We start from the raw sequence: 12,756 nt of genomic DNA on the forward strand, positions 1-12,756 counted from the left end.
TTCCTAGTCTATTAAAACAATTGCCGATAAATTGATGTTTAACCCCAATGATAATACGCAAAATTACCCCTTCAGTAGTTTAAAATACGTGGTCGAAACATTTGGGCACTCATATCCATGTAACAACCAATCAAATCAAAATAGCCCCCGTACTCGTTTAGCCAACGATTAAGAAACAATACTATAAAACTTTAAGGACTAATGTCCCCTTTCTCTCTGATTAAAACCAGTTACTTTGGACATAGAAAATTTTAGGTAATTGCTAAAGCCGCTTGTGATTACTATGTGGACACGCAAATAAAGTATTTAGAAATGCGTACAATTCTGAAGAAGAACGGCGAGTTTAGTAGGCTATCTTGAATATTGTTAAGGTATTATTTAGGGATGGAGATGATTGCTATTATTATTAATTTTTCATACATTTTTCTCGATAAAACGCAAGCAAAAACTTATCTCATTTCTTTAAATTAATAAGCTAACCAGATTATCAAATAGTCTTTCACATTCCAATTTAAAAACGAGAATATGACAAATAAAAAAAAAACACTTTAAATCGCTTTATTTAATTTACAATATATAAATTTTGATAAATATCTTTAACATAATATACATACAAAATTTTTTAATTTTAATTAATCACATTTCAAAGGGAGGGGTTGGTGTGACACTTACTGTAACTCAACCTAAAAAAAAACAAAGAAACTTAACCAACAAAAATAGCACTGAAATTTTGCTTGAGAGTTGCCTCAGTGATGTACCATATGGAACTGTAAAGAAACGATAATGAGGACAGCGCTGCCGCCAAAATGTACGTTTTCCGCCGATTTTTTTAAATGAAGCAAAAAAAACTTTTCAAATGAAATTCCACATATTTTCACTTAACACAAAAAATAGCTTGTATTAGATGAATTAAAATCCTCATATTTGACGATAAAAAGCAAAAAAAAATCTTACGGCAGCGTCGGTTCCGACGCCAACGTTTCTTTCAGTTTCACGTTGTACCTCAGTGAATCAACCGTTATGGCAAATTTCAGTGCAGTAAGACTTTTCTTGGTTCAGTTCCTTAGTGTTTTAGGTTTGGTTAGAAAAAAGGTCCCATTCAAATAAACCGAATTATTTGCTTCAATGTTTTACATAATAATTGGACGATAAAACATTAATTACGCAAATACAGGTTTACATAAAAAAAAAACAATAAATTGAGATAGAAGGATGATCATTAAAATCTGAACTATGCATCAAGTAAAAAATAATAGTTCAAAAGAAAATATGCCTACTAACCCAATTTGCTCAGGGCCCCTATGCATTTTTAATTCTTTTTGAAAACCTTTACGTTTCTCAAGCAAAATTAGTCTTCACTTTTAGGTTGATGATGTTGCATCTTATGATTTAAAAACAACCGTTCTTGCACAGTTTCAAAGCTGCACTCTTTACATACAAATATATTTTCATTTGGTTTGTCCGGATGCTTCTTCCGCATGTGTAACTTGTAAACTGTTGACTGTATAGCACTGTACGGACAGTACGCGCACTTGTATGGCTTTACCCCGCCGTGGCGTAAGCTGTGTCGTCGCAGGGCGTTGTGATCACTTGCACTGTAGTCGCAGTCTTTGCACTTGTAGGGTTTATCGCCTGTTTGAAGAATAGATTTTTAAAATATTGATATGATTTTCATATCTAATAGATTACCATTTGTGTCTATAATAAATATTAGTAGGAAAAAGGATTATCACAAAGGGGATAAAAATTTCCCCTTCACCATTAGTGCGAGGATCCTAAACGATAGGGGCGAAGCCAAAATTACAATCACAAAACATCAAAAGCTGTTCTAATTGGCAATTAAAGAAGATGCAACCACCCATACTTTGCAATTGCATGGCGAGCTTTGGTTGTGTATGGGGCAAGACATCCTTGCATGAAAAGTCAAGTCTGACAAAGTAGCATAAATTATTAATGACTTAAAAAATATTTCCTGGGAATAACTAGAACGCAATAACTGGCCAAAGTGATACATAATGTAATATAACAGAAAGAAAGAAAAAGGTATATTAGTTATTTCTCGCATCGTATTATAAACGGCTTTCCGCGGATATAGAATGTACAATTATAAGATTAAAACTAGTTTTTTTAACCGGTGCCTTCGGCACCTAGGGGCTAAAAAACTAGTTTTAATCTTATAATTGTACATTATTATATTCGTAGAAAGCTGGATATAATACGATGCTAGACATAGTTTTTTTCGTATGGATTAGAACCGGTTCCTATCCACCGGATTCGAATGAATACGAGAAAAAATAATAAAGAGGGAAGTGGTCAAATAAACATATGTCCCCACCCCGTCGTCCCTATGCCGACGTTTAATTTGGTCTTTGAATATCAGCCAATAACTTCGGAAATATTAATACAGCCAAGCAGGGTTTCAGATCCGCATTGATTGTATGCGGATCCGGATCCTCAAAATTTGGTCAGTGCGGATCCAGATCCGGATCCTACCGGATCCTTGACAATAAAAAAAAAAAATCACAAAATTTTTCAAAAAAAAATTATTCTTTAATTCGAAGTCAAAAATACTTTTAATTTTCAAGTCTGAACCTAAACCTTAAAGATTGGCTCTCATCAAGAGAATGTCTGAGATTTTGTATAAATTTAGGTAGATTTTTCCATTTTTTCCGCATTTTTTTGAGTCCAAGGATCCGGATCCGCATTTTTTTGCGATCCTTGGACTCAAAAATATGCGGATCCTTGCGGATCCGGATCCGAAACCCTGCAGCCAAGTCGCTACAAAATAGCAGAAAGAAAGTAAAATGTCCCCAACACTGGATCCAGGTAGTTATCTGTATTATTTTATACTTATAAAGAGAGGGGTAGGTTTCTGGTAGAATCCGTGAAGGTGTGTGTTTTAAGGCTAAAAAATAGTAGTAGAACGATGGTATTCACTAAATATGTGTATTTCTTATTGAAAACAACTAAAAACAAATTTAAAAAAAAAGTTAACATAAATTTTTATCGTTCTAATACTGTTTTTAACTTATAACACATAACCTTTACTGATTTTACCAGAAACCTACCCCTCTCTTAATTGTTAAAATTAATATAAAAAGTAAAATTAAATTAAAATCTATTCTTTTCCTGTATGAGTTCGCATGTGAAGGTCTATAGAAGTTCTGGAGAATGCAGAATACCCACAGAAGGAGCACAACCATTTCTTCTGGCCTTCGTGGACCCGCTCCTTGTGGCGTCGCACCTCGTTGTCAGAGCAAAAACTTTGCTCACATATATCACAGGAATGCTAAAAGAAATATTTTTTTTATGTACAGCATTTTAATAATAGATATTGAATATACGTAGATATTATGACAGGGAAAATTGTCGTCAATTTAGATTGCCACCATAGACAATAAGATATATAAGTTGGAAAGAATTTTAATGTTAGAGGTAGATTTGAAATCTGCATCAAAGAGGACTATCCACGAACGAGAGCACATGATTCTAAGTACCTTCCAGCATTGATCCTAAGTATTTTCTTTCAGAATATAATTGGTCACCATATATCATTAATGTATTGACGAGAAAATTTATGTTTCACGATATTTTTTTTAGGTATTTTAATTAATTTTGAAAACTTTTATGAAGCTAATTCTTTTAATAAAATGGATGTTTGATGATACATATGCGAATACTCGTGTTATATAGATTGTAAATTAATCCATACTAGCATTAATTTAAACATACATATGATATATAGTAAATGTGCTTTTAACTTTTTTTTAATTTTTATCATTTGACAACATGGACAATTAAAGACACCCCGAACTCAACAAAATGTTTGATAGAATTTTGACTAAAAAACCTGAACATTTTTTTACTTTTCTTCAACTTGAAGTGGTGAAACATAAAGGGGGGGGGGGGGGGGAATGTGGTGACTCGTCACACGACATACCAGCAATTTTATTTTGGGTGCTACTCCCTTAGTTTTAGAGATAATTGGATGAAATCTTTTGGGCTGGGTCACTAATTACCCCAACTATTGGTATCTTTTAAAAAAACGGCGGCGAGACCGCCGCTCCCGCCGCCCGCCGCCGTTTTCCGTTTTTTTCAAATTCTCGTTTATGAAGGTATATCTTAAATACAGTATGCTACTCCCTTAGTTTTAGAGATAATTGGATGAAATCTTTTTGTTAGTATCACTAATTACCCCAAGTTTTGGTATCTTTCCAAAAAAAACAGCGGCGGGACCGCCGCTCCCGCCGGCCGCCGCAGTTTTCCGCCGCCACCATAAAAAAAATTTTATTGCATTTCTCGCCGAATTAGGCAATTTGGAATCATTTGAGACCATGTTATTTTTTTCAAAAATTTTTCCCCTTACAAGCAACCCTGCGGGGGGACATCCGTTTTCCGCCGCCACCATAAAAAATTTTGGTATCTTTAAAAAAAAACGGCAGCAGCACCGCCGCTCCTGCCGTCGTTTTCCGCCACCACGAAAAAATATTTTTTATTGCATTTCTCGCCGAATTAGGCAATTTGGAATCATTTGAGACCAAGTTATTTTTTTCAAAAATTTCCCCTTACAAGCAACCTTGCTCCCGCCATCCGCCGCCGCCGTTTTCCGCCACCGCCCCCAAAAAATTTGAAAAAATAACATGGTCTCATATGATTCAAAATTGCCGAATTCGGCGAGAAATGCATTAAAAAATATTTTTTCGTGGTGGCGGAAAACGACAGCGGGAGCGGCGGTGCTGCTGCCGTTTTTTTTAAAGATACCAAAACTCGGGGTAATTAGTGACACAAACAAAAAGATTTCATCCAATTATCTCTAAAACTAAGGGAGTAGCATACTGTATTTAAGATATACCTTCATAAACGAGAATTTGAAAAAAAATGACTAAGTCCCCCCGAAGGGTTGCTTGTAAGGGGAAAAATTTTGAAAAAAATAACATGGTCTCAAATGATTCCAAATTGCCTAATTCGGCGAGAAATGCAATAAAAGATTTTTTTTTGGTGGCGGCGGAAAACGGCGGCGGGCGGCGGGAGCGGCGGTCTCGCCGCCGTTTTTTTTTTAAGATACCAATAGTTTGGGTAATTAGTGACCCAGCCCAAAAGATTTCATCCAATTATCTCTAAAACTAAGGGAGTAGCACCCAAAATAAAATTGCTGGTATGTCGTGTGACGAGTCACCACATTTCCCCCCCCCCTTTTCTCGTCAATATATTAATTATTAGTGGTGACCTATTATATTCTGAAAGAAAATACTTAGGATCAATGCTGGAAGGTACTTAGAATCACGTGCTCTTGTTCGTGGATAGTCCTCTTTTAAGGATTTTTCATAAAATTCGTTTTTTGTATAATTTTTTATTTAAAAGCGCAAATACAATTTAAGTTAATTAGTTTTGAAATCTGTGGTTGGTGGATTGAAAACTATCTGTGCTCTGATTGGAGAAGCTTAAGTGTAGTACATCATTCAATCAATTAGAGCGCAGGTGGTTTTCAATCCATCTATCACGGATGTAAAAATTAATAAACTTAAATTGTATTTGTGCTTTTAAAAAAAGAATTATACAAAAAACAAAAATTATTAAAATTAAAATTCTTTGTAACTTATATATCTTAATAGACATCCTTCATTGGTTCATCCATCCAGTAGAAGGGGAGGGAATGGGGTAGAATGGGGGGTCGTTATTTAGCCAGCTACAAGTTTCACTTTATCAGAGTACATGATGATCAGGTGTAAGATCCAAGTAATAATAAATCCATTATTCTATTCAAGAATATGCATGTCATTTGTCCGTCCAAAGAAAAGTAACTTAAAAATAAAATTGTTTTTATTGCTTTCAAACCTTACATATACTTAAAATACAAAGCAACTCTATAACCACTCTAGAAAAAAGTAACAAAATGTAACAAATCATTCTATTGATTTGAAACTAGGCAATATGATTCCTAGGATTCTAAAAGTACTAAGACTTAAATATTTCAGATTTAAAAATCCGGTATATTAAAGATTTAATATTACCCTGAGCTTTGCTGTCAAGAATGCGTCATCATAGTTATTGTTTAGCATTAGGAATTAAAATATAATGAATATTTCATTCACCTTTTCAACAAATGTCAGTTTGACACCATCCGTGTTCAAGGTGTGAACTGACCGCATGTGTTCCTTCAGCTGGCGATCATTCTTCACAGCTCGACCACACTCGGGACATAGACAAGGCTTACACTCGTCGTGGGATTTGTTGTGCTTGTCCATGGTGGATCTGAAGTAGCTCCTAAAAAGTAAAATATTCGTGTAGTTTAACAATATAGGAAATGTGATAGCTTTATATACTCAGGGTAAAGGGAGTGGGAAGGGATGAATCGTTAATTTAGCCCGCTACGTGTTTCACTTTATTAGAGAACATGAAAATCTGTTGTAAGATCCTAGTAATAATACAATCATTTTGTAACACAATGCATATTTACCGATAATGACCTCCAATATTTTCCAAATACTTTGCTGTATTCTTAAATGACCATCGAATATTATATTACTTAAAACAGCTGCGAAGCTATTAAAAAGCTGAAATATAATTTCTCGTATTCATTCGAATCCGGTGGATAGTAACCGGTTCTCATCAATAAGAAAAAACTATGTCTAGCATCGTATTATATCCAGCTTTCTACGAATATAAAAATGTACATAAGATTAAAGCCAGTTTTAATCTTATAATTGTACATTCTATATCCGCGGAAAGCCGTTTATAATACGATGAAAGAAATATCTATTAACTAACGCACAGGGGTGTATATTCTGCACAAGATTTATTTTTTTCCCCTGCTACAAAATTTTTTATTTCCCCCCCCCCCCCCCCCCCCTAGTTTTTTCTCACCAAGTAGGGGAGAAAATGGAAAAATATTTAAAGAACTCTATATTTTATTTATTTTATCCCTCCTACCACACATTTTTTAGTTTTTTTTACCATGTAGAATATACACCCCTGCTAACGCAGGATTGCACAATCTCCCTTTCTATTGAATAACTTTAATAAGAATTTTACCTGTAGCCACAAATCTGACAAGAGTTGAGCTCCATGTCCTGTGTGTGAACCCGCCACATGTGAAGCGCACACTTGGGCCAGCTAGAAAACTTGTGTCCACAGTCGGGACACTGGAAGTCAGCCGCGGAGTCTGTGTGACATTCCCGGTGCAGTTCCAGCTTACCTGGGTCCTATAATAAATAAATACAGTTATGCCCATTATTCGGACTGCTCTGAACTTTTAGGTAAATAAATCGCAAGATTCAGGGATTTAAATGGATAAGACAGTAGCCGATGAAATTATGTTAACCCAATGATGATACACAAAATGACAAAATTGATGATTGAAACGTTTAAACACTCAATTTAATGAACAAACCAAACTAAATTCAATAAAAATCCCAATAGTTGTTAAGCCAACGAATAAGAAAATTAAATGTTAATAAAAAAATCACAAAAGTTTGGGGACTAGTGCAATAAACAGCCCAATGTCCCATCCCTCCGTATGATAGATTACATAGGCAAAATCATTGAGAAAAGAAAAAAATTCCGTCCGTCAAAAAAAGTCATCACTGGCGTTGGATTATCATAAGTTTTAATACCTTTAATCTAACAGCACAGCCATCCACGCCACATTCTTTCCCCATCATATTATCACTTATTGTTATGTTGGGATTCAGTTTTCTTACAGCCGTTAATCCAAAACTTTTGGATCCTTTAGGGCGTCCAGGTTTGGAACGGGAACATTTTTGAGGAGTTTTATCTTTGCAGCTTTGTTTTAGGTCGGAAGAGGATTGATTAGTAATCTCTACGAGTGTGTTTCCAGTTTTTAAGACAGCATCCATATATTCTGTTGCTTTCATATCAACTATTTGACCGGTGCTTTCGGATAAATGATTGTTATCATTGTTTGTGTTAGTTCTTTTATTTGGATAGTCATCAGAATTTACCGTCTTTGACGTACCATGGCTATTTCCAGCTATTTGTCGAATACGAAGCTCCCCTCCATCATCTAGATACGCTTCAAATCCGTGTTGACGCTTACGTTTACGTTCTAGTCGCATCTCTTCTTTTTTGGCCTGGATAAAACTCAACGTTTTGGCTTTCCGCTCCTGATTTTCTTTACTAACTGCTTCAGATGCAAGAGAATCTGTCATCATGTGATCTTCCGTTAAATGCACTGTAAATGATCTCTCTGAAGAAAATATATTCTGACACTGTGGACAATGGAGTCTAATTCCTTCTTTGCTGGCCACCTGTTGCCAGTTTTCGTCCTCTTTTATTTTAGCAGGCCCAACCTGTTTCTCATGCTCATCATACAAATGATTGTCTATTCCTGTGACGGAGCTGCTAAGAAAGCCACACAATTTACACTTGAGCATGGTTATCTGATCCACATAAGGACTCAACAACAGATCTTCTGGCTGGTTCACTGATGTAGCAGGAATAATATCTGGAATATGCTGCGCCTCGAATGTTTCGTTTGTAGCCTGGCCAGTCAGTGATTCTACAGTGAAGGAATTATTCGAGACTGGCCTGAAATAAACCACAATTATATAAGTAAATATGACTAAAATAAGATTTCTAACTGATTTATTGACTCTAATAAAGTTTTTTAATTGAAGAACTAGTTAGGGGAAAAAGTAAATATGAATAGAAAAATTCGTATAGAGATGTCAAACATGTGTTTTCATAGTTTAATAAAGTAAACTTCTTCTAATATATTTCTGGTGGCTATGTGTTATTTTTATCTACTTTACTAAATTTTTTTTAAAAATGAAAACTTGTGCAGAAAACACACTTTTCTTTTCTATTAAAGAATTTATTTTCGACCATTTTTAAAATCCTGACCTGAAATCAATGGTAGATCCATTAAGAACAGAACCATGAAGAGGGGCACTTGATAGTAAACCATTTGTTTGCAAAATTTGATTTGTGGAAATTAGTTCCGCCGTCACAATACCAGAGGCTGCACTCACAGGAGCTAGTAATGTGTTCGTCTGAAACAATCATATAATTTTTATACAAAATCTATAAGAGGAATATTTGAAGAGGAAAGGAAAATTAGTAAAACATTAATTCATGTCCATTGATGATAATGACCACGTGACATACTTTAGTAAGCTTTTTGACTGGCGAAATAGCTAGAGATAAAACAATTCTTTGCAGAACTTATTTTTCTTTTTGTAATACTAATTTTCTTCTTTAATCTTTTATTTTTCCATCATTAGCAATTAAAGTTACTTGTATTAAAAATCAGTTCCAAGAGTAATATTGAGTAAGTAAACAGCCTACCTGTTTTTGAGGAACAGTAACCGGGGTTATCAGCGCGGCAGGTGTCCCATCTGAGTTGATTATCAGAGTCTGTTCGTTCTTATTCAATGATTGACCCTGTGCAATGCACATATTCGTATCAGAAGACTGAGTCTGGCACGGAATTGATTCATTACTCAGAAATATTGTTGACGCGTTTTTCTTGGCTATTTGTGGCTTTCCAGAATTTATAATAAGTGTTGGCTCATCTGAACTCTTACCAACACTCATGCCAGTGTCAATAGCGCTTAAATTACCATCCTCTGCTAAAAATGTTAATAGGCGCCGCTTTTTGTTGGGCAATAATGTGGGAGATGTAAATTGCTCGTAAGTTGGACCTGTGGATAATAACCCAGGATGAGATGAGGAGGAAGCTGGCAAACAATCCAGAGTACCAATAGACGACATGCCAAGAGATGTTACAGCACTAGAAAGGTTTGTCAGACACGTGATTTGAGTTGTTACAGGTATAGCTGTGAGGTATTGTGGATTACAGACTGATGTTATTGGCGGCAGATTCTGGAGGTCTGAGACAACACGTATACTGTCATGTTTCTGACTGAGGTTGACAGTTGGTGTCATAGTGACGGGAACAAGATTGATCTGCTTACGTGGTCCGGTCATTTCTACCAGGCTTATGCTTGTAGAGCCTGGAGTAGGTATAATTGATATGGAACTGCATGGTACCCTAGCATCAGAAACAGTATCCATCATAATATAATCCTTGATACCATCCTGCTGGGATGATACAGGTAAATGCAAGGCGCTTTGTCCAGAAAAGTTTAGAACAGAGTTAAGCTCTAGTTGTGGGGAAAATCTGGAAGTGGACGGAGAAATTCCAGATGATGACGTTCCAATTCCACCGAGATCGACAAAACTTGAGCTGGTCGAAGGATACAAAGAAGATTTGTCGTTTAAAAAATTCAAAGTTTTTGCATCAGCCGACAAGGATAAATTAAGATCTGCAGAACTTATACCCAGAGATAGTGAGTTGAAGGGTGATGGCGAAGGAGTTGGGGTGTAGGGCAGAGCAGGTGTAGGGGAGCAGGACCCGTTGCGCATTGATTTGCCCTTTCCACCATTATCCGACATGGTTTGAATAGTTGATGACAGTAAATGTTTTTGCATTTGAAGGGTAACAGGAGATAATAAGATTGCACTTGTATTCATTTCAGAGCCGGTGCTCTCCAAGGAAACCCTAAAATAATTTTATAATTTTTTTTTAATGTATTTATCATTGTCCACTAGCCAATTTACTTATCCGAGAATTTACAATTAAACTTGGCAAAAATGACTTCAATAGGTAATAAGTTTGTGATTATTAAGGCACAAAAATTATATAAAATATTTTTAAGATAGCAAGTCAAAACTAAAATATATCAATCATGTCTCTGACTTACAAAGACGGATTGTAGCTATATCGTATCTATTTTAATTTATTGTTTTAAGTTTTAAAAACTATTATGCTAACCTTCGCATCTTCATTTTCAAGTTTTTTATTATTCAATTTCTAGTTACTCATACCTACATTTTCTTTCTGAAATTTTATAACATATGCTTTTAATTATCTAAGTACAATAATTTGACTAATTGGGTTTAATTTCGTTGCAATTTTACTTAACATGTTGAAATATCTTTGATGCGGCACAATGGTCCACACAATGATAAAAGTCTAAAATTTCCTCAAAGCATGTTTCTGATGTCTTGTTCTTTGATGTTACCCTCTCATTACAGTCATCTAGCCTTCCCTGTTACAAAGATAATATTTAATATTTTAATTTTATTTATTGGTATGACTATTCTTCTAGAAATACTTTGAAAAGAAAATAATCTATAAAACAAAGTAGAACGATGTCTGGTCTGTCTGTCTGTTTGTACCGAAAGATCCGCTAACCACTGAACCGATTGGGTTCTATTTTACAGGGTAGCTTCTCAGAGGTCCCGGGAAGGTTTATAACTATATTCTTAGAAATAAAAATTTCAAACTAAAATACGAAAAATTAGGCTGATCAAACCTCTTGGGACAAAGCCCCAAGTATAAAGCAATAGAAGACTATTGGTCTTCTAATGGATTTAGTATATACTTAGGTATTATGACAGGGGAAAAATTGTCAAGTTGTTAACATGGACATCATTTATTGGGCAGTTCATTAATTAAGTAGGAAAGGAGGGGATTAGGGGATCGTTATTTTAGCAAGCTATAAGTTTAACTTACCAATCTGGTGAAAGATCAAAGTAATAATAAATCCATTCATCTTCTAGATTTTTAGTATAAAGAGCATATTGTCTAAATAAAATTAAAAATATATTTGTTTCCTTGAGTGAGAAACAAGCAGAATCAGCACAACCCTCCTTGATTTCAGTGGCAGGGTCAACCAAGTCTTCTTCTTCCTCCTCCTCCTTAAGATACAAATTCAACTAATAATAAAGTAAAAGAATAAAGTGGAATGGGGTTAATAAAATGTATGACCCCACCCCGTGGACCCTTTGTCGAATTTCAATTGAGTCTGTAAATAAATTTATGTCGGAAATATCAACACAGCCAAGTCGCTACAGAAGATTAGATAGCAATTTGCTAGCAGGCGAAAAAGGTCCCCACCATAGGATCCAGGTAGTTGTCTAGATTATACATCTTTACATTTATACAAATGATTTTTTTTTTTTTTTTTGGGGGGGGGGGCGGGGTATTTTCTCGTAAAACTCGTTTGCTAATTAAATTTCATGTTTCTTATACTATTTTATTGTTTAGGTACTTATTCGTACTGTCGTGTAGTTTTAAATTCTTGATAATTCGTATTTATTTCCCTCTTTGTTTAAGTGTTAATCTTTGGCTAATACGATATCTTACTTAATTTAGAAACATACCAAATTGATTTATCATATACAAGCTGTGCTTTTTAAAGGTACGCATACCATGATTTTAGAACATTTCATAGAGGTTAGGTCGCCCTCAGCCTCATAAAGTTTTTTCAATTCCCCGTTAAAACAATAATTAAATTAATAGAATATGGATAGATAAAGGAAATTGAGCAGGGTAATCCCACCCATATAAAATCGCGCCCCTAGGTTCTAGGGTGTCTAATGCAGATTATAAAATTAAAAACCATTACCTCCTCTTCAGCCTTGACACGAGGAATAAAATTTTTCACTTCTTCGTTTGCCATTTTTTATCTAATAAATATAAATATAAAAAGTAAGGTCAACTATATTATCTATAATACCCAGGACAATTTTTGTTGGTTTCCCAGGACTAGCTTTTTATATAGCTGATCTTCAACTTATATGTAAAAACTGATTATTCTCCTTAAATATTAAAGTCACATATTGTCTATATGTCCGTCATTCTCAAGCCTGAATGATGGACCGATTGTTTCAAAAGGGGTAGTTGCATAAAAGTGCATTTAACAAGTTTGATTGCAAGCATAAGTTACA

The 12,756-nt window shown here is 35.0% G+C and overlaps 3 protein-coding genes across 4 annotated transcripts in view; all 3 read right to left on the reverse strand.

Annotated features, from left to right (window-relative positions):
- The window catches only part of LOC145317994 (uncharacterized), a 56,326-nt gene extending 55,718 nt beyond the window's left edge, over window positions 1–608 (reverse strand). Inside the window, exon 1 of the mRNA XM_080159303.1 lies at window positions 481–608. The gene's annotated coding sequence lies outside the window, so the exon portion shown is untranslated. The remainder of the gene's footprint in view (window positions 1–480) is intronic.
- Window positions 543–10,931, reverse strand: LOC145317995 (uncharacterized). The gene is made up of 8 exons (XM_080159304.1): window positions 10,796–10,931; window positions 9,307–10,522; window positions 8,863–9,011; window positions 7,614–8,547; window positions 7,033–7,202; window positions 6,093–6,264; window positions 3,129–3,289; window positions 543–1,631 (listed from the first exon to the last, which is right to left on the reverse strand). The coding sequence occupies exons 1-8, from the start codon at window positions 10,807–10,809 to the stop codon at window positions 1,349–1,351; spliced, it is 3,099 nt and encodes a 1,032-aa protein (XP_080015430.1). The 5' UTR covers window positions 10,810–10,931; the 3' UTR covers window positions 543–1,348.
- LOC145317999 (cytochrome b-c1 complex subunit 6, mitochondrial-like) lies at window positions 10,854–12,550 on the reverse strand. 2 transcript variants are annotated; one of them, XM_080159308.1, is made up of 3 exons: window positions 12,435–12,550; window positions 11,640–11,724; window positions 10,854–11,071 (listed from the first exon to the last, which is right to left on the reverse strand). In XM_080159308.1, the coding sequence occupies exons 1-3, from the start codon at window positions 12,486–12,488 to the stop codon at window positions 10,938–10,940; spliced, it is 273 nt and encodes a 90-aa protein (XP_080015434.1). In that variant the 5' UTR covers window positions 12,489–12,550; the 3' UTR covers window positions 10,854–10,937. The 2 variants fall into 2 exon arrangements, with proteins under 2 accessions (XP_080015434.1, XP_080015433.1); XM_080159307.1 differs by having other exon boundaries at window positions 11,640–11,742; window positions 12,435–12,513.
- Window positions 12,551–12,756: the final 206 nt, after the last annotated feature.

This window comes from Acartia tonsa, chromosome 4 (assembly GCF_053477335.1).
Source record: "Acartia tonsa isolate MP-2025a chromosome 4, ASM5347733v1, whole genome shotgun sequence".
In the NCBI taxonomy this organism is placed as follows: Eukaryota; Metazoa; Arthropoda; class Copepoda; order Calanoida; family Acartiidae; genus Acartia; species Acartia tonsa.